The sequence below is a fragment of the Cyrtonyx montezumae genome, unplaced genomic scaffold (assembly GCF_038088225.1).
Source record: "Cyrtonyx montezumae isolate F1298 unplaced genomic scaffold, pur_monq_1.0 scaffold_14, whole genome shotgun sequence".
Classification (NCBI taxonomy): Eukaryota; Metazoa; Chordata; class Aves; order Galliformes; family Odontophoridae; genus Cyrtonyx; species Cyrtonyx montezumae.
The window spans coordinates 4569592-4591964 of record NW_027071870.1 but is presented as its reverse complement, the minus strand read 5'-3'; the positions used below and the strand labels follow the sequence as shown (position 1 = coordinate 4591964).

At 40.7% G+C, this 22373-nt stretch overlaps 1 protein-coding gene across 1 annotated transcript in view; it reads left to right on the top strand.

Annotated features, from left to right (window-relative positions):
* The first annotated feature begins 834 nt into the window (after positions 1–834).
* RUNDC3B (RUN domain containing 3B) overlaps positions 835–22373 on the top strand; it is a 40200-nt gene continuing 18661 nt past the window's right edge. Inside the window, exons 1-7 of the mRNA XM_065731300.1 lie at positions 835–1021; positions 6360–6475; positions 12841–12974; positions 13999–14084; positions 17226–17315; positions 19569–19649; positions 20568–20733. Of these exons, the coding sequence (XP_065587372.1) occupies positions 918–1021; positions 6360–6475; positions 12841–12974; positions 13999–14084; positions 17226–17315; positions 19569–19649; positions 20568–20733 (777 nt within the window). The 5' untranslated portion in view covers positions 835–917. The remainder of the gene's footprint in view (positions 1022–6359; positions 6476–12840; positions 12975–13998; positions 14085–17225; positions 17316–19568; positions 19650–20567; positions 20734–22373) is intronic.

Genomic DNA, 22373 nt, shown 5'->3' with positions numbered 1-22373 from the left:
GCATTTTGGCTGCAGAGTACATTGCGATTTCATTCACGTTACCACAACCGTGGGCTTTTAAGGTTACACATGTCATAAAACACTCAGGAGGATCAGGTTGGATATTTAGAAAAATTCCTTTTTTTTTTTTTTTTTTTGAGGCGGTGACGGGGGCCGCCCGGGGAGGGCTGGGGTCATCGCCTCTGGGAGTGTTAAAGAAACGTGCAGATGTGGCACAGAGGGACGTGGTCGCTGGGCACGGTGGGGATCTCAGAGAGCATTTTCAGCCTTAATGATTCTGCGATTCCAATGCGAGGCAGCTCAAAGCCCGACACCACCTCAGCTGGCGACGGCAGAAGCTCACACGCTTGGCGGCAGCTCACTAGGAGGAGACGGACTGGTGACCAGCGAGAGGCGCGCAGAGCCCAGTCGGTAAAGCCGGGGATTCACCCGAGGACCCCGAGCGTCACAGGCACGTGCCGAATGAAGGAACACAAAGGAGCAGACACAAAAGGAGAGGCAGAAACCCCAGTGCTCCTGCGCCCCCACCCCAGGTGCCGGCGCCGCGCCCGACTCCGACCGCTTTCCGCTAGCGGCGCGCGCTCCTTTGAAGCGGCGGCCGCTGACGGCGCCGCGCCGCGCCCTTCCCGCGCTCCCATTGGCTGGCGGCGCCGGCGCTCTGCGGCGCTGGGGCTGCGAGCGCTGTGGCTGCCCGGCTGCCGGCAGCGGGGGGGGCCGAGCCGCCCCCGCCGCGGGGACCCCGGCGCCTCCTCGCCCGGCCTGCCGCCTGCCTAAGGGCGCTGCTCCCGCGCGGAGCGGCCGGCGGGCGGAGCGGGGGCGGCGCGGGGGCCTCCTCTTCCTCCGCGGGGGGCGGCGGCGGCATCCCCAAGCCCGGGAGGCCGGGAACAAAGGCTCCGCGCCGGCTGCGGCGGCTCGAGATGGCGTCCCTCGGCCTGGGGGGGCTCGGCGCCTCCGCCCGCAGGAAGAGCGTCCCGTCCCGCAACGCCGCGGTAGAGAGGCGGAACTTGATCACGGTCTGCAGGTGAATCCCGGGCCCTGCCCTCCGGCCGCGCCTCCCCTCCTCGCCTCCCGCCTCTCCCGGCGGCGGCGGTGTCCTCCTCCTCCTCCTCCTTCCCCCACTCCTCCTTCTCCTCCCCCCACTCCTCCCCCGCGCGAGGCCTCGGGGCCGCCTGCGGAGGGGCGGCTGCCGGCGGCACGGATCCCCCGTTCTGACTCAGCGCCTGCGGCCGTCACTGGGGCTGGGGGCTGCGGGCTCCGTGCCGTGCCGTGCCGTGAGGCGAGGGCTGGGCGTCCCGCTGCCCGCCCTCAAAATGGGAGCAGGGTCCGAGCGCGGCGTGTGCCTGAGTCCGCAGCGCCATACCGCGGAGGCTGCGCGTGGGGTGGGGGGTTATCCCGACGTGTGGCTCGGGAGATCCGCGGGGCGTGCGGGACCGGTTGCGTTACGCAGTTTCTTTTATCCTGATAGCGCTTTTCGGTGCGTCCTGCGGCTCTCCCTGTCAGCGCTCCCGCTGCTGTCGGTGCTGAATCGCGCACAGCGTTTCCAAGCGTGCAGCGCTGCCCCGTTACATCATGGCAAACTTTTAAGCAGCCGAGCGCGCTGATAGCGGTGATCCCGTTCCTGCGATTGTTTTCAGTTGCCACATTCTTAAGGTGTCGAGCAACCCTTGAGTGTTTTCTGGAGAAGGTCTTCTGCAGTGAGCTATGATGTAAATTCTTACAATTTTTAAGCGTACCGAGGGGACCGACTTTTTTACAGGGCAGATAGGGATCGGACATAGGAGAACACCTTTAAACTAAAAGAAAGGAGATGCAGATTAGGTGTTACAGAGAAATCTTCCATTCGGAGGGCAGTAAGGCACAGGCACTGCTGCCCAGAGCTGCGTGTGCCCCATCCGTGGACTGCTCACGGCCGGCTTGGATGGGCCCCGGCAGCCTGAGCTGCTGGGGACAGCCCTGCCCACGGCGGGAAACTGGGTGGGCTTTAAGGTCCCTCCCAGTCCAAGCCATTCTGTGCTTCTATAAACCAGCAGTTTGTACCATGTCTTTACCACTCCACCACAATTTTTGCTGTTGCTGCACAAATATTGTCAACCACAGGCTTGGGACGACAAGTTTGATCAAGTAATAGCACACTTGTGCAGGATGTGCTCAGCTGTTTTTTTGTTTGTTTGTTTGTTTGTAAGGAGTATCCTGTATTCTGTAGACCTTGCTGGTTCATTGTCCCTCCTTGTTTAAGAGAAACTCTTGCAGGCTGTGCTGTTACATTTTATTTTTTAGTTTCTTTCTTCCCTATACTTGTGTGGTGTTGTAACATAGTTAAGGAAGCACAGAAAACAGAGTTCACTCAAAAACATGAAGTAATGAGTTATTGCAGAGAACACTTACAGCGTACTTATTATTTTCAGTAAATCAGTGTAATTTTGCTATGTCCTTTCAAATACTAAAGATCTTCTGTCAAGACAGCTTAAAATTTGGATAGTGGTGAGAAAAGTTTTTTTTTTTTCTTGTGGAGTGCATACATTTGTGTTTCTATTATTCTGCTGGCGTGAGTGAAAATGTTTCAAATATTTCTTGTCACTGTAGTTATTACACGTTTGTTGTTATTGAACAGTGCTATTTTTTAGGAATGTTCAAATTGATATCAAAAGTGCCCATAGTCCTTTCCGATCAGAAACCTCTGGCAATGAGATAGTCCTGGTAAAAATTGCTCTGATTAATTGGTTCAGTTATGTTTGGATGCTACCCTGTGAAAATGAGAGATTACAAAGCAGGCGCTCATCTGAATTACCATCTGGTAACAGTCTCTAATAACTTAATGATCTCGTTTGTCAAAGCCTCAATTTACTGGATTTCCACTTAATAGTTAAAGCAGTTTTTAAGGCTTTTAGTCTTTTCTTACAGTGATGGTGTATAACTCTTCATGCCATTATAGGTAGTTACTTAGATTTACAGTTTTGGAAGGAACAGATGGTTTTTAGTAAGGTGCTGGGTGGCAGTTTTGCCACAGGAAGTAATGATTGCTTCTCTAAACTAATTGTCTGAGAAAATAGGTGGTTGTGCTTGTGTAACTGCACAGCAATGATTTAAATTGCAATAATTTTTATCATTTTTTTTGTTTGAATAAGCAATACGTGTTCTAAACTCTGTTCCCCTCCCTACCTTTTGTCTCTAAACTTTGATGCTTTACATATTTCAAAGTAGTGCCAGGACTTGAAGGTCATTCTTTTTGTTTTCATCTGTTTCTCCCTCCGATTAACAGATTAAAGGTTCATATGAAAACAGAATCACCAGAGAATCTGAGAGAGGTCTTGGAAGCATAAATGCACAATCCTAATGCAGAATTGAACGACTGTCAGGAAGAAGCTTTCTGAAATGGTGGTTTTGCTGATATAAGAGCTGTTGCATCTCAGTGATGCTGACCCTTAAGTGAACTGTCAGGTTTTACATATAAACTGTGTTCTACAGGATAAGAGATGTTCATTTATCATCCTGGGGACTTTTCTACTTGAATACTTTGTGCTCTTTACAGTGACATATTTTACACTGATTCGCAAATTACAAACAAGTTAAATTTGAAGAGGTCCCTCCATTCATCTGAAAACTGAAAGGATCAGAATCCTCCAATGAAAAGTAGCATTCCCACAGCAGTTAAATTTTCCCCCTCCTTCCTTTTCTGACCAGAAGCTTCTTGCTGCCTCACATGTCTTTAAAAGTGCTGTTTAAGTTTGAATATAGCCAGAAAAGGTTTGGCTTTCATTTGGAGTTATCCAAGGAATTTGATACATAGTGGAGGAACCTACTCCACAAATGTTTCTGTTAATTATTCGTAATCAAGGATGTTTCTGAAGCTTTGCTTAAGGCTAGAGAGTGCTGCTGTTTCCATATCTTTTTGTTTTGTTTTTTTTTTTTTGTTTCTTTTTTCAAGCATGGCTACCTTTGTGACAGAGACAAATACAGAGGGAATCTGAAAACATCATAGAGATTGTTTAGAAGTAATGGTATTGGAATCTCTCTAATGGCAATTGCTGTATGGAGTCAGAGGAGGAAATAAGACAAAACTAAATAAAAACCATCAAAAGTCAAAACTTTATTGTTGCAGGGAAGCAATAGTTTTGGGGAATAAATCACTCCTCTGCCACTGCAGTTCACCAAAAAAGTTTTTCATACCTATTTGGAGCAGTTTCTGTAAGCTTCTGCAATGTGTGTAGCCTGTTGCTCCAGAGTGCAGTGCTGTTGTAGTAGCCCTGCAGAGAGTGCATGAAGTTGGGAGCAACGAAAGGAAACAAGAACACTGTTTGTCTTGGACCTCTAGCTCTGCTGTGTCTGCTTGCACGTTGTTTCTTAATAGCTCATGTGTACCTCATATTTGACCTTCTTGCCCATTAGTCCCCTAGCAGTTCTGGGTAACAGCAAAAAACTGAGGGCTTTCTTTTGAAGGGCTGTACACTGAAAATAACATGGAAGGCTTCACTGACTCAGTAAAGTTACCCCCAGAGCGTTTCCAGTTGCTCAGATTTTGCCTGCTCTCACTGTTGTTTCAGTAGATGTGAGGTGTCCACGCTTGCACTCCCTGGCAGCTCTCTCAAAAGCCAATTTCAGCCAAACTTGCTCTAGCTTTATAGGCAGTTCAGGGTTTTAATGAAAGTGCAGAACAGAGAGATGGAAACTAATACTTCTAAAGAGAGGTGGTGGCAATAATACCAGCACTTAAAAAGATAACCGTTGATGATGATGAGCTGTTAGACCCTTGTTTCTAATCAGCCCCTAGCTGTGGTACAGCTTTGAGAAAGCAGTCATTACTGCCCTTCAAGTAATGAATAGCAGTGATACTTACTGGGTATAGATTTACTGGTGGGCATACTTGTCTCTCACCTATTTAAAATGGGTTAAAGATGTGGAGGAGTTCAAAACTGAGTCATAACTTGGCAAAGCAGAAGGAGCTTCCTCCCCCACACTCTTCCCTCCTGATTCCTGCCCTGCCAAAGCCACTGCAGCTACAGCAGAAGCCTGCATGAAGGGTTGGAAGAGTCTTTTTTCACAAGTTTATGTAGTATAATGTAACTGAATTGAAACTCTTGGAACGTGTGTATGCCAAATCAGTTTGAGCAAAATTAGGGATAGTTTCATGTAGTAAATAAGCATCAGGAAGCTGCAGTCTCTGCGCTAGGGTTGGAGGGAACTTGCTTTTACAGTAGAAAGCATTTAAAGACAGTACTGGTGGCTGAGAGAGTCCCATTCCTGCCCTGTATTGTAGTATGCTGCTTCTGTGCCTGAGCCATAGTCAGTACTGAGCTGCTGTGAACCATGTCTGTGACGAGTGTAGTCATATTTAAAGTTGCTTCACTGCTCTCAAGTATTGAAAATCTAGTGTGATCCAGGATTGGGAATGAGCACAGTGAGAACTTCCTGTGCTGGTACCATTGAAATTCAGGTGTGAAGAAATGATGGCCTCAGGCTCCAGAATGGCTTTATTAGTACAGATACATGTTGCAGAAAGTAATGATAGATGTCCTCAACTTTGAAAGTAATGTGTTTTTGAGGTGTGTGAAACTTGCCTTGAAACTGAAAACTGAAGAACAAGGAGCAGAAAGTAAAAACATTATAACAAATGCAGAGGACAAGAGAAGAGCATGTTGTTGTCGTGTTTCTAGAGCTTAAATTCTCTTTTGAATAGGAATTAAGATGTGTAAGCGCAGATTAGTGAATGTTAGCAGTATTTAGTTGCATCTTGTTTTCTTGTGACATTGGCTCGATACAGCCTTTCCAATTTCAGGTGTTACATCATTTAAATTGATAGCTCTTCTGACTCAACGATGAATTAATCTGATGCTGAATAGAGATTACCACCATTCACAAGGAAATCTGCCTGTCCAAGTTAATGCACAGAGACAACTGGAAAAAAGTGCATTCTTTTATAATACATTTGGATTATTCTTGCATAGGATAAAATTGAAGTGTTCTCAGAATAAAGCTTCTACTTCTGATTCTTGGGCATGGATTTTAGGAATGAAAGGGGTATTGAGGGATATGTCAAATAAATTGATGTTGAATGCCTCTGAGTGCTTTTTTTTCTCCAGCTTTTCTAAAATATTTTAGCTAATTATTTTCTTGTTGTCTCACATTTACTTAAGAAGTATTGTGTGTTTTCTTTTTGTTTTTAAGTCTTTGGCATAAAGACTAGTGGTGATGATTGTATTTCCGTGCTATTTCTTGGCGTGGTTGTGTTTGTGTTGCTCTGACCTTTGGAACTAAGCTCGTTTTCTGGTTTTTGTTCATTTGTTTTGTACAAACTACTGTCCCAGTACAGAGGAACAGCAGTTATCGATATCATTTGTGATTGTCCTTTGCTTTTGCTCTAGGTTTTCAGTCAAGACCTTGATTGACCGTTCCTGCTTTGAGACGATAGATGACTCTTCCCCTGCATTTAATAATTTTGCAGCCATTCTGGAACAGATTCTAAGTCATCGACTGAAAGGTATGTTAATATACTGCTGATGTTTTTGCTGTGAGAGTTTGTTTATGTGAAATCAGTCCATAGAAACTCCTCAGTGCTGAGTGAAAGTGTTGGCTTTGTGTGCCTGTCCCTTTACAGTTGTCTTTCTGATGACCTGCATTGCTGTGGAGATCTCAAGAAACAGTTTTTATCAGATGTGTTTCTGTTGTTTGTGTTGGAAGCGTTCTCGGCTCATAATTAAGGAAATGGATGTTGCCATGGTACTGAGCTCTGCCTGCTTTATGATAAGGCTGTGTTCTGAGACTGACAGACAACAGGAGTGTTTTTTGCTTTAAGAGAAGATATAGGGGACCTGTCTGTGCTGCTGCTGCTTCCTTGTCTTTCTCCCTTCCTTCCTTTTGTTCCCTGCCTTTCCATACACTGTATTTAGATCATTTCCCCTTCCCCCTGCAGCGAGGCTTTTTTTTTTCTCTACTCAGATGTAAATGTAATGGATCTGGATTAAATTGCATTTGAGAAAGGTCAGTTGTTGATTCTCCTCTTGTATCAGAGTCAGATGTTCCAGTTCAAGAAAATGTCTGTGTGCATTTTTTGATTGTTCTAGAGGAAGCTGAAAGTACAGAGTGTTCCTCAGCAGTAACAGTCACCAGGAAAGGACTTCAGAAGCTTCTCCTTATTTCTCAGCTCTGAATATGGTTTCTGAAATTATTTGAGGGTTATAAAGGTCATCATCTAAATATAGATGTGTAATACGACAATCCACTCCTTTTCATACCTTTGTTTTTTTAATATTCATAAGTAAGTTTTGTGAACAATGTTGTGTGTAGGCTGACATTTGAGGAGCACAATTACTACCTGCTGTCATTCTGTTGGAGGAGGGAAGAAATCACACGGTGGGGTAGGAACGCAGTGCTTGTCACACAGTGACAAAGATTATTGGAGTGTTATGGATATTTAACAACTTGACACTTGACTGCCCCCTCCCAACCTAGCTTTAGTGGTATTTAAGCAAAAAGCATTACACAACGTATTTATATACATTTTTATTCCAATATTTGTTTGCTTCACAGCTTCTTATTTGGGGCAGGCAGTACAGAGAAGCCTTGGCAACTGGCAAATAGGTTACAGGCAAATGTGATATGCAAATAAAATAATATTTCAAACGATAAACGAAGAAAATCAAAAAGCAACATTGTTGTTTCAGTCTTCCCCTTGTGATTGTGAGGGAACTTTACAGAGTTAAATAAAAATAGGGAAAAAAGCAGCAGCTGGTGCATCGCATTGCAAATGGGGAATATTCTGTTAGTAAACTAGATACTGCCAGTAATTATTTTACTTTTTAGAAACTTGAAAGGAAAATTGAGATAAATGTACCATGACATTTCAAGTGTTAAGAGTGTTTAATATTATACAACAGAGGGCTTGACAGAAATTGCACTTTATTGATGGAAATGACTAATGTGTTTTGCATGCATGCTTTGTGTCAGTGGGAGCACATTAAAAGCAGGCTGATGATCACAGTGGGTTGTATAAGATGTTTTAAGGCAGGTAGAACATACGTGGTATGTTTGTCCATGCTAACATAAATGGCTCCATTCTGTCAGGGTCGTTAGGGTAATTGCATGGCAGTGTTGTTAAATAAGTGGTCCAGATTTGGGTTTGTAGATGTTAACTTCCACAAGGCCGTGATAAAAAACAATTCTAATCTTCCATTAGAAGTACTGGGTAAGGAAGGAGGAATTTAAATTATTATGAAAATAAAGTGATTTATTTTGTGTGGTAAAGGACTACCTTCTATTAGAAAACTTTTGCTAGTGACAGTCTTTTCTGATATTAAAGTTGTTAAGGAGCAAGCATAATCTTGATGGATGTAGTGATGGTTGTCACTTGTTAGTTTCGTTTCCCAATAGCATCCAGCAAAACAAAATTGAACAAAGTCACCTTAAGGGAAAAAAGTTGTTCAACTGCTTGGGTTAGAATTTATGCTTTTCCCGAATCTGTTGCAATACTGAAATAATCATTCCCCAATCCTCAGCCTCCTTGCTCTTCTGCTCCAAGTGCCAACTGTGTAGCAATGTGAGCACCATTTTCAAACAGGCAGAGTGAATGCTCATTTTTAACTTAAGTGACTTAGATATGGGTATTTATTCAGTAATAAAATGAGACTGGCATAACTACAGCAGCTCACCCAATGGAGACGTGAATGCTGATTGAATGCAGCTATCTGTTCATGTGATATAGAAGAGGTAGGGCGTATGACACCAGAATAGTGTTACAATATATTTTAGGGTCTCTGGTCCAAACAAGAGCTATAGAGATTTCAAATCTCCGTGTATCTGATAATTTCTAAAGCAAGGCAGGTGATTTCAGGAATTGCTTTTTCCCTAGACAATTATTCAGAAACTTTTCTTTCTTAATCTTTTGGTATTGTGAAGATTTAGCCATATCTTTTAGCTGTCACAGAATCACAGAATTGTAGGAAGGGACCTCTAGAGATCACTGAGTCCAACCCCCTGCCAAAGCAGCTCCCTAGCCCAGGTTGCACAGGTAGGTGTCCAGGCGGGTCTGGAACGTCTCCAGAGAAGGAGACTCCACCACCTCTCTGTGCAGCTGTGCCACTGCTCCGTCACTGCACTGGGAAGAAGTTCCCACACACATTTGTGCAGAACTTCCTATGCTTCAGTTTGTGGCCATTTCCCCTCGTCCTGTCGCCACACACTGCTGAGAAGAGTCCAGCCTCATCCCTTTGCTTCCCACACCTTAGATATTTATAGACAGGGATCAGATCCCCTCTGAGTCTTCTTTTCTCAAGGCTGAACAGACAGATCCAGGTCTCTCAGCCTTTCCTCATAAGGGAAGTGTTCCACACCCTTTATTATCTCTGTAGCCCTCCTCCGTTCTCCTTCCAGGAGATCCCTATCCTGTTTGTACCTGGGAGCCCAGAACTGGACACAATCCTCCAGATGAGGCCTCACCAGGGCAGAGTAGAGAGGGCTTCAATTCAGTGCTGGCCATAGTTTGAATTTTCAGGTATTCTTTGTCTGTGCCCCTTTTATCAGATCAGCTGAGTAAATATAGTTAGTACAGATATGGTAGGGGCATAAAAAAAAATTGAGCAGTAACATTACCACGGATGTGATCACAGATATATCGTAGCTGATTGAAACCCTGAATCCAATTCAGAGTGATATGTTGACTTTGCTAAATCAAAATAGTGTATGTTTTGTTGTGTTTTTCTACCAGTTCAGCTTTCAACCAAGTTATCAAAGAACTATGAACGCTTTTGTAGGTTTTTATGGCCATTGTCTCAGATACATTTCTGAAAGCTATTGTTGTGTATGTGTGTGTTTGTTGTTGTAAATAGCCTTTCAACAAAAGTGTTTATATCCTAGCTAACCGATGTGCATGTCTAGAAATAGTTACAGTGTATAACCAAAGTTCTCTTTGGTCTGTGCTATTCCTAGCATGTAATGACTGGATTTTATTGAAGTTTTTTTTCTTTTAGAAAACTCCCATCTAGGGTGGTCACTGCTGAATGAGCAGAAAGAAAATGTACTAGTTCTTTCTTTTCTCATTATACAAAACATTTGACAAAACATCTGTGGTCTGATGCCATACAAGTGGTGTCACTGGTCAATGTTATTCAGTTTTAACATTATCTTCTTCACTGTAAGGTATGAACTATTGAAAAAATATTTCTGAAGCAGTGATAGACTTTTCTGTGTCTTCAGTGCACATCTTATCCCTTCCTATATGTTTTTTTAATTTGATTTTGTTGTGTTTTTTTTCTTTTAGGTCAGAAAATCACTACTAGCAAAGTGCTATTTCAGAGTCTCTTGCTTTTTTAAGCAATGAATATTAATATAATTTGTGTTTAAATTGCATGAATTCTAGTAATGTTTTAAAAGAATAAGAAGAAATTTCACAGAGGAAGGGTATCAATTGTGTCTGTAGGAGAGAACTTGTGCTCATAGGCCCAGGTCATGGGAAAGGAAGTGTGGTTCTGTAAGATGCAGCTTGTAATGCCACTCATCGTGGGAGGGGCAAATCTCCAGATAGAAGAGGTAAGGAGGTGGTGATATGACAGGGGTGAAAAGGGTGCATTAAGCAAGTACTGAAGTCACTGCTGTCATGAAAAAGATGAATTTGAAGCTGTGATGGCCCTTTATTTTATGTAATAATGTTATGCTGACATGTTCTAAGAATAATAGCTTTTGTTGCTAGGCTTAGTATTTATATGCATGTCATGACCCTGTTACTGCTTTTGGTTAGAAAGAAAAGGAAGTTTTTTGGGCATTTTGAGGTTTAGCTCATTCTACTTTCTCTTGTATAGATGAAAAATCTTAAGTGATTTGTATTTGTCTTGGTGGACTGGGTTTATAAACTACTGTAAATTTTTAATGATTCATTCTGGAGGCCCAAAACGAGAGTATGTATTGTGGAAATTCCTCTCAGGAGCAACAAGCCATTTTAGTACTAAAAAAAATTGTATTAAGGCTATTCACAGGACGGGCACATTTCTTGAAAATTAAATAATGGTACGGGGAAGTTTAGAGAAAATCTATCTGTACCTTAAAGCATCACTTGTGCTTTTCAGCTGCAGAACTTCATTTTCCAGGTCTGAAGTTGGACTGTGAATGAGTAGGAGTCTCTTTGGACTCTGCAGGAACCTAACTCTTTTCCTTATGAAATTCAGCAGAAATTGAATAATGCACTACAAACTTGCTTTTCCTTAAGATGGTGTTGATTGGAGTGTAGGCAAGTTGTGAAGTAACAAGGATAAACTTGGTTTCTGAAAGGTCCTGTGCCTGTTGTGAGTTTCAAGTGAAGGCTGTTCCTTCTGAAGTTGAAAACCATCACACTCCTAGTGTACAGCTGCTTGTGAGACTATAGCCCTCTGTTACACCAAAGTATATTGTATTTCTGACCAGCTTGCTTTGCTAATCCTTGTAAGCCAAATAAATGCTGTGTGCTGGTAAGTATTTCTATTGTTAAGGAATTCATGTTTTTTGACCTTAGAAAAATGTAGAGCAAAACTGTTTTTTTGCAGAATATATTCTGTAAACAGTGCAGTGTGGAAAAAGCTGTAGAAGTTACTGTATGATATGCTTGCCTTTATTAGCTAGGACTGAAACTACTGCCAGAACGACTCCTTTACACTTAAGTTGCATTCAATTTTGTAGGTACAACTCCCAGAGCAGAAATGTTTCTAATATGGTAAAGCATATGAAAAATATCAGTAGCTTTTGGTGGTGTTAAAATGATGTTGAATTCTTCTTGCTGTCCACTGCACGTGATGTTTCAGCAAAAAAACTAAGCTCATAGAAGCCCTTACCTTGTGAATACTGGCTTATTTTAGTCCCTAGAGCTGATAAATCTGAATCTGCTATAGCTAGAGTTCATTGGGATTTTGTTTTTCCTTTAGCATATTCAGTTTCTCAATACCAGTTTCTTGGTGTGTTTCTGGTTGTTTTTTCATGGTTTTTATCAAGCTTTGTGCTTACTAAGTAAATCCATGTGGCAAAGTAATCACATGGCTCACATGGTCAAGTTGTATGTATCCTCTGGTGGGGGGGAAAAAAAAGCATCACCTTGAATTTCTTAGTATCACTGAGGTCAGATCTTTGACACTTTGCTGGCTGTGCTTGGAGCTGAGCTAAGTTATACTAGACACGTATCCTTGGCATTGTATCTTGGCAATTTATTTTCGGTATGTATGATTTGCGGTGTCAGTCTAATATAGTGCAAAAAAGTCTGCCATTCTTTCTCAAAGTTTGAACTTCTTAACAAGCAAAAGAATTAGACATCTTTCTGAGAAATTAGTGAAGCTTCAGGAAAATACAACTTGAGAGATGAAATAAAATTAGCCTAAAAAGAAGATCTTATTTTTTATGAAGGAAAGTTTTGCATATATGTAGTAATGCTGGACACTGGAGGGCAACATTCCCCTTACTTGCTGCCAAAGCTGCTCTTTTTGGATGTGTCTATGTATGTATGTATATAATAACAAAACTCACTTTACTTTTGCATCGTATTTTTGAGTCTCAATTGTGTGTTGTGAGTAAGGAGTCCCACACAGAAGTCTGAGTATTACCATGGCAACCTGACAAGGAAGAAAAGGACCAAACACAGGCATGCAGGAAAAAGCCCCACACTTAACTTCCTCATTGGTTTTGAATGAGGGTGAGCTGCATGATGCAAGCTGCTGTTTACACCTGTGCAGCCAGTTGTCAGGAGTTAGTGGACTTGCTCGTGTAAAATCCTGTCTTTGCAGAGTGTGTATAGGAAGCACAGGGAAGTATTTGAATTATTCTCATCTTTAGTAAGCAGGGAGGAATGTTTAGAAGTCTTTACATATTTTTATATTTCTTGTGTTTTGATTTAAGGTCAGATCACCTGGTTTGGCTATGAAAGTCCTCGTAGTTTTTGGGACTACATTCGGGTAGCTTGCCGAAAAGTCTCTCATAATTGCATCTGCAGTATTGAGAACATGGAGAATGTCAGTTCTTCTAGAGCTAAGGTAGGGAAGAAAATTGTCCATTTGACTCCATTATTTCTCTTTCTTCTGTGTAAAATGTAGCTAACACTTCTATGCCCAGAAAAAACTCATGAGTACAATTGCCCTGTGATATTTTTCATTATTTGAAATTATTTATTTTTTATGAACACCTACCTAGTAAATATTTGGTTTGTTTTTAAAGCAAAAACAAACAATAAACTAGCCCAAGAACTTAGATCTGAATGTTTCTTTTTAAATTTGTTTATTCGGTAGAATAAATCTCAAGTTCTTTGTTCATTAGGTATGCTGTGCCATAAAATGATTGTCTTCATATTTTCTAGCTTGTTTAATTTTTGGAGAATGCATTAGATTGAGAGAAATCAAATTCATGAGGGCATTACTACCAAATATAGGTTAAATTTGTAGAAATATCATTTTTTTCTAGCCTTATTATCATTTTTTTTTGTTTATAGTTTATGCCCTCATTTCCAGATACTTTCTAGAGTGATTCTCATCCTTGAATACAACAATTGTATTGCTTATATTTGAGACTTATTTTAAAGGTACTTCTGAAATCTTTAGAGAGTGGAGTATTCAGGCACATTTAAGTTCAGTAAGCAATAAGATACAAAGCTACTTTTTCAGACGTTCTTAAACATTCATTTAACTTTCTTTTATTCTCTGGAAAACACCATTATACATAATAAGAAGAATAAAATGCCAACTAGTGCAACCAGTACAGAGAGAAGCATTAGATTTTTAAAGATGCATGTGGGAAGAATTGTGGATGTCCATACTGAAAAAGCTGGAGATGCTGGCACAAATTTTAAGTCCAAGTTTTGGAAAACTTTTATTTCACAAAGTTTCTTTGTAAGAATTTGCTTTATTTTCATTATTATAGTAATGAAGTACAATGAATTTTGTGTAGTGGTAATTTTGATAATCCGGATCGAGTCATTGAAGTAACTTGATTTTATTCAGTTTCAGATGTAAAATTCTTTCAGTCTGTAATGCTTAAATATTTGATATCTGCTTTTTCTTGCAGGGTCGAGCCTGGATTAGAGTAGCACTTATGGAAAAACATTTGTCTGATTATATTTCCACAGCTCTGAGAGACTTCAAAACAACCAGGTCTGTAAGACTTTTATTTCTGCACTATTTTACTGTTTGTTGCTGATGTTCAAGACTTAAATTTGGAAGTGAATGTTGCACTTAATTTGTGTAGGTTGAAGAGATGCAACCTAGTGGAAGACATCTGGAATTAACATCAATTTATTAGACTTTCAGCATGGATAGAACTTCAAAATTGCTGTAGCGAAAATCCCTTAGTAACTAAAAATGTGGAAATTTGTTGTAATTCTTGAAAGGTCAAAAGAAAGAAAATCTCTGAAAAGGAGGAACTCATTTTGAAATCGTAGCCCAATAGCGACAGATCAATCCCCCCCACTGCAGGCAGGGTCACAAACCTCTACATCACATTGCTCAAAAGTCCCATCCAGGATGGCCTTGAATGCCTCCATGGATGGGAAAGCCACAGCTTCTGCAGGCAGCCTGTTCCAGAATCTGACCACCTTCATTGTAAACAATTTCTTTCTTACCTTAAAACCATTACCCCTTTTCTTACCACCTGTTGGCTGTACTCTGTGGTAGAGTCTCTTTCTATCTTTCCTTGGCCCCCCTTTATGCACTGCAAGACACTAGTATGATCTCTGCAGAGCCTTCTTTCATCCAGGCTAAGCAACCCAAACTCTTAGCCTGCATTCAAAGTAGTGTTCCTGCACTTAGATGGCCCACTTCCAGACCCGTTCTAACAGGTCTGTGTTTCTCTTGTGCTGGAGACCTCAATGCTGGATGCCATGCTGGATGCCAGGTGGGCTCTCACAGCAGTCAGAAAGGAGGCATCGCCTCCCGGACCCTCACAGTCACTCTTCTTCTGATGCAGCCCAGGGTACCTTTGGATTTCTGAACTTCAGGTGTATGTTGCTAGCTCACATTAAGGTTTTCATCCATTCACCTCTCAATCCGCTTCCCCCAGTCTGTACTGGTGTTTCAGATTGCCCTGTCTCTGCTGCAGGTCCTTGCACTTGAAGCTTTTATGTTCATTTCAAAATTAAATATTGATCTCAGAAATACTCAATGTATTAATAATACATTTTTTTAGACTTCCAGGAACTTCTCTTGGAGAAAGAAGAAAGGGAATTCCAGGAAGCTTTTGAGAAATACAGAACAGAAGTAGTGGTCGGGCATAGCTGGAATTCTTGATGTAATTTGGAAAACCTGTAGCAGGTTTCTGTTGTACCACTTGATAATAAAAGCTGTTTCAGACAAGAATGTGCTTTGTGATAGAAATTATTTTCACCATTTTGGTCTGGTTCTAGGTAGTATATCAATTTATTGTATAATGTTTCATCCTGTAACAGGGACATTTTATTGATTTGAGAATGAAAACATCTGAGTCTGCATGATTTGGAGAACCTTATGTTGAACTCAAATAGCTTAGATACAGTGAAAAGAATTAGTGTTCTCTGTAAGAACTTCTGTTCATTTGCAATATTATTTCTGTTTAAAATATTTTTCCACAGATCTCAGTTTATTTTTTTCAATGTTAAGATGACTTTGAAACGTAGTTTGGTAAACTTATTGTTTCATTGAAATTTCCAGTCCTATCATCTTCATTTCATCCAGATTTGCTTGTGTTTGCAGTAGACAAGAAGGAGATAAATAAAAGATTTCTGGTTTAAAAAAAAAAAAGTACTTATGTTGCCTCAAACAGAAGAGTCACTTGGGTTTTTGTGGGGTAGATGAGGAGAAAGAGGAGGGTAATTAATTAAGTAGTACATCTGTACCTGCTTGATAGTGCAGTTTGTTTGCTAGAAGATAACAGCAGTCTTATTTTATTAGCAGTTTCAAATTAAAGTATTTGATGTCTTATGTTCAGATTTTCTTTCAGTGCTATAGAGTTTGGAATCCATTTCTTGTGCTGCAAATATAATATGTACAACTTTTGTTTTGAAGTAATATTTAAAATACGTTTATTAGAGTTAATAGTTAATACTTTTAAATCTTGGCACTGTGGGATTAGATCCACCAACAATAACAGACTCATTCTCTTTCCCATGTGGTGTTTCAGATACTTGTTAAGTGGCCTGAATTTTATTTATTTGTTAATTAATTTATGGTGGTTCTTTGCAAAATTAATTTACGTTTTTAATGTCTTGTGCTTATGCATGTGTGTATTTAATGGTTATATTTATAACTTTGCATGTGTTTCATGTATGTACGTAGAATAAGATATCTTTATATCACCTGACAGTGATTTTAGAAGGAACAGTTAGAAGGTTTACTTGTACTGGAGCATTGTTTCTAGTTTGCTAATAGACTTATTTTGAAGACCATCTAGCTCAGTGTTCTGCCTTGATTGGCTGCTGGTTTAGCCTTCTGTTATCTTGGCTGAAGTCAAGGATTTGGGAGCTGAGTCTGTACATCACAGGGATGCTAGTCCTCAGATGAAAGTTATCATCCCAGAAGTCTCACAGATTTCTTGCTTCCACTGTGGAGCCTCTAAAGTCTTGGACATCTTGTTTCCATAGTGTAGAGGAGTGTTAGAAGTGTGTGCTTATGGCAGCGTTCATTTATTAGCGAGTCCGGACAATCTTAGGTGCCATGCCCCAAAATACCTTTTCTGGCTGTTTGCCATACAGCCAACTTGAAATCTCTCTGAATCATCTCAGTGCTTTCACTTTGCCAAACAGACTGCATTTACTCTTTTTTACTTGCTCACAAATACTTACCACAAAACCATACGTGGCAGTGGCAGGCCCTGTTTACCTGTCCTGTGCGTGGGACACGTCTGCCTGGAAGTAGCTTCTGTGGTAGCTGGGAGGAGGAAGGTAGCATAACTAGAGCTTTTTGTTGTTGTTTTTTTTTCCTGTTATCGTAGAATAATTATCTTTTTAAATGTACACAAAGTAATTTCTTCCTTTCAACAATAAAGTAAGGTATTTTCATTTTCTTTGCATTTTGTCCATCCTCTTCTATTGTTTCTTAGGGCTAACATCATAAATTCTTCTTCTCTCTGAACTGTTGGATTACAGTGTTCTGCACTGTGTAGTCTATTGGTTTGCTTTATTTGAAATGAAATATGAGTGTCCCTAGGGTTCCCATGGGTTGTTTGTATTTAAACTGGATTTCTCAATTTTCTGTTAATCATGAAAACAATCATTATTTGAAACAAAGTGGTGTTAATGGAGGTAACGTTCTTTTTTCTTGAAGGAGATTTTATGAGGATGGAGCAATTGTTCTTGGTGAAGAAGCAAATATGCTTGCTGGTATGCTGTTGGGACTCAATGCAATTGATTTCAGGTATTGTATTTGCATGCGTCTTAATAGAATGCTCCCAGAAAGTTCTTAAGTGCTATGGAAAACATTGATAAGTTCAGCTGATAAGTTTGAGAGGCAAAGCTGAGGAGGAAGGAGAAAGAGATCGTGGATGGCTCTTCTGGATAAGAGCAGAGTTATGCAGTACTTCACACAGAATGATTAGATGGTATTTCTTTCAAAATCCTGAAAGCAATCAGAAGTGCAATTGCAGAAGGTGTAAGGGGCCCTAAAGCTTGATGTAGAGAAGGAGAAAAAAAAGAGATTGAGTAATCCTTTCTGGTGACAGTGAGCCTTTACTCCAGCTGTCTGTAGAATAGAAAGAGGATGGAAGGTGTGAGGGGCACGGCCTTACTGGCTGAGTGAGCTCATACTGGATACAGATAAGAGGCAATACCATTGTAAGGAGGGGAAAGGTGTCTGATTGGGGGTTTAAAAAGAGCAACAAAAACCTGCAGAACAAAACTAAAATGGGGTGTGTGTTTTGAAAAGCAGGGTAGTTTCTGTTGCCAGCATTTAGTCATTAGATTGGATTGACTGCATGACCACCATATGTTGTGGGGGAACAGAAATATGCTGTGGTACGGTAAGGGAGCCAGCTTTGCATACAGCTAATTCCAGTCTTACCAGATTTCATTACTTTAAGTTTTACACTCTGTGAAATGAAAACGCTTCTATAGCACTATACTTGGAAAGAGGATGGCTATATATGAATAAGAAGTGTAGCAAGAGGGGATCAGCATTATGTAAATCTGATTTAGATGTAATTACTTGTAATGAATTGACTTGGTTTGGCTCCCATGAGCCTCAGTGGTACATAGTATCTGTATGAGATTTTAGTTTTTGAGTGCATGAGATCTTCCTTTACCCTTTCATTTCTAGTATGAGCACATTTAGTAGGTCTCTCTTAATTCAGAGTAATGACTTGTTCCCATTGGAGGCATTTAGATTTTTGTCATTGCAGCTCTTGAGGACCAAGAAATTTTCAGGGAAAAGCAAGAGCGTGGACCTACGGGAGCATTTTTATGATGTCACATGTTATTCACAGTATTGTGGCTTAAATGGCTGAGACTCTGTAGCTGTTCTGTGCTATTTTTATCTATATTTGAGATAGTTTTTTTTCAATTCAAACACTCTCACAAATGTTGACTGGTTTATCTGTGTGGAACTGGGCTGTGGGGCATAGGAACAGGTTGCCCAGAGAAGCTGTAGTTGCAGACAGTGAATGGGACTTTGGGTGGCCTGATCCAGTGAAACCACGTACCTCCCTATGGCAGAAGCTTTGAACTAGCTAATACCCAGAGTCCCTTCCAACCCAAACCATTCTGTGGTTCAGTGAGCTGTAAAAAAAACACCTTGAGAGTAGAACTGGGGAAACCCAGATGAGAACAGAATTAGGTTTTTTTTCCGCAGCAATGCAGAACTGTGGATATACATCAAATAAGTATGAGTTTGGGGGATGGTTTTGTTTTTTGTTTTGTTTTTCTCATCTTTTATTTTTGTAGGCTCTGCTTAGATACCACTAAAGTGACTGTGCTGTCAAAAATGGCACTTTAGAATGAAGTTAGAAAAAGCTGGGAGAAGGGAGGCATTTCTTCTTTGTGAGACCGTAATTAATTTTATCACTTCTATGATAAGAAAATGTGATTCAGATACAGTCTTCTGGAGCGAGTACAAAAAGAATACAGTGTGTATGAGAGCTTTATAAAGCAGCAGAAGTTCAAGAACATTTAGTGAATGTTAGTTCCATTACTGTTCATTATCTTACAGCAGCCCAACACCAGAAAGTAATTGAAAGGAGGCAGTCTGAACTATTTTTGAGAACTAACTTTTTACTTAAAAATAGCAGAATGGTTATGTAAGCATTCTGCAGAGACTTTAATTGAACTTAAATGCTGACAATTTCAAACTGATCCACAGCTCTTCTATAGTTTCAGCTAACTTTCCTTATACTGTTATTCCCTTGCAATCTACCTGTACTTCTAGAATTAAAGTAAGTCTTTAAAAATCAGTGTCTGTGCTGCTTTTCCTAATTTATTTCCTAATTCTGTGGGATTTTTTTTTGTTGGTTTTTTTTGTTAGCATTTAAGAATCTATTTTGACTGGGTAGGATTTCACTGTTGAATGCTATAAGCCTTTAGAAATAAAAACGTAAATCACACACATTGGTAAGATTCAACTTCTATTGTTATATAATTTTCTTGATATCATCTTACCACTGTTTCTCTGTTTTATCAGTTTTTGTCTGAAAGGTGAGAAATTGGATGGCAGCTTTCCAGCTGTCATAGATTACACACCCTACCTGAAGTTCACTGAAAGGTACTCCTCATCTTTACAATGTTTTTGGGGATAACAAAGTGAAAGTTTTATGTCGTACTGGTCCTCGTGATTTTCATTTCACATTCAAAATCCTATTCCTATCTAAATATAAACCTGTACATTCATTTACTTTGGAAAAAAATAAATCTCCAAAATGCAACTAAAGAGTGAGTAACTTCTGTGTTTCTATAGAATAAATAATTTGATAAAATATCAATATCCTATGAAGTCTTAAGATTTTTGGGTAGAAGGAATTCGACTACTTAAAAAAAATCCAGTAAATACTGTTAATGTACTGAGAAGCATCTTTATTATGGAAGGTTTTGAGCTGGTATTGGGATAAATTTAAATGCTCATCTTTGAGACAGATGTCTGAATTTTATGGCACATGTTGATTCTGGATGATAGGGAGATATTTTAACACTGAATCTGCATGCTATCCTAGGGATATGCTAGTGTTCTGTGAAATAACTGGCACATGGTCTTCACAGTAACCACAAATCTCATTTAAATTCATCATGATTTAACATAATCTCTTTATTTTCTGCATTTTTAGCATTCAGCACTGTTTCTGTTCAGGTACTACTGTTTGCCCTGAAATCACAAAGAAAAGATTGTCATCACTTCCTTAGCATATTGTATTATATTAATCCTTTGTGTTCCAGGAGAACATCTGGCATACGTTTGTGTGCCTTAGCTAAGACACCACTATGAGACTTAACTAAGTACACTTCTGTGAAGTGTTCAGGTGACTTGACAAATAAAAGCTGAAACAAGAGTTGTGTTTGCTGATTTTATTCCCACTGTTAGTGGTTTACAAAACTTCAGATATCTCTGGGAACTAAAGCATTTTAATTTCAAGTTGAATTTGCATTTTAACATAGGTTTTTCACTTGGCTAATAAGTACGATTCTTCAGTTCTGACAGCATCAGCAGTGATGAAGAAGAGCTAAGGACACTGGGCAGTAGTGGCAGTGAAGGCAGCACTCCAGAGGACGTTGGCCCTCCTGTCATGGATGAAAACAGTTGGTACTACAAATGCAAAAGGGTAGAACAGAAGCATCGGCTTGCATTGGAACAGAAGGTAAAAGATGAGTTTTGTGTGGGGGAGGTGGAGCCAATCTGGTCACCAAACAACTGGTAACAGCCATTTGTAAACCAGAATGTTCCATCCAAACAAATTTAAACACGTAAACGAAACTGAAAATCTTTATCTCCCCACCCCAACAGTCCATGAGGCTTAGGAATATATTTAAGACAGCATTTTGGCTGTGTTTCCAGGCTAAAACATCAAACTGGTTTGAATCTGTATCTTCTGAGCATGAGAAGTAGGATAGGAGCAGGCACTATTTTAGCAAGGTAAATCATAGCATTGCTTTATCGGATCAAAAGTGCTGTGCTGGTTTAGACCAAGGATCTGTCTGCCCTGCTGTCCTATCTTGGGTGCTGGCCCAAAGTAGATGCAGAGGCAAGAATAAAAACAAAGAAAAACACATGTGCACTTATATTCCTGTAATACTCTCTTGGCCAACCTGTATCAGTTCAAGAACTTTCTGAAGCTGATATGGTTTGTTTAGTAGCCTAAGATGTATCAAATATCCCCTTATACCATGCAAGATTTTAGCACTAAAACTTTCATTTTTCTTCTGGCAAGGTGCTCTGCATGTGTACCATCTGTTCTGTGAGAAGCCATCTCCTTTTACATCTTCTGAATTTGGCTCTCAGTAGCTTCATTTCGTGGTGTCTAGCTCTTGTATTTTAAAAAATGAACAGTTCCTTCCTGCCCTCTCCATATCCATCCTGGAAATAGGATGAGTTTGTCTTTTCTAGGTTGTCTTTTGTCCAGATTAACGAGTCATGGTTTACGCATTTGTTAATTATATGGAAGTTATCCCTTCCTTATTTTGGATTCATCCCAGATATTCATACAGATGGGGAAAGAACTCCTGGAGAGCAGCCCTATGGAGAAGGACTTGGGGGTCCTTGTGGACAAAAGGCTGGACATGATTCAGCAGTGCCTGCTTGCAGCCCAGAGGGCCAACTGTATCCTGGACTGCATTAAAAAAGGAGTGGTCAGCAAGGAGAGGGAGGCAATAGTTCCCCTCACCTCCTGTGAGGCCCCATCTGGAGGACTGCATCCAGGCCTAGGGCCCCCAGCAGAAGAAAGACACAGAGCTCTTGGACTGAATCCAGAGGGGGGGTCACTGAAGTGATCAGAAGGCTGGAGCACCTCTCTGTGAGGAAAGGCTGTGGGAACTGGGCTTGTTTAGCTTGGAGAAGACTGAGGAGACCTCACTGTGGCCTTCCAGTTCTTGAAGGGAGCATATAAACAGGAGGAGGAACAATTGTTTACATGGGTTGATAGTGATAGGACAAGGGGGAATGGGTTTAAACTAAGGCAGGAGATGGAGGTTAGATGCTAGGAGGAAGCTTTTCACTCAGAGGGTGGTGATGCACTGGAACAGGTTGCCCAGGGAGGGTGTGGATGCCCCATCCCTGGAGGCATTCGGGGCAAGGCTGGGTGTGCTCTGGGCAGCCTGCTCTAATGGTTGGCAGCTGCCCATGGCAGGGGGTTGAAACTGGGTGATCTTGGAGGTCCTTTTCAACCCAGGCCATTCTGTGATTCTATGCATGGTACAAGCTGTTTAAGCTCAAATTCTTTGTACTGTTTATACTGATGTTTTAAATACTTTCACTGGTGGGATGATGTATCTCATGTCAATA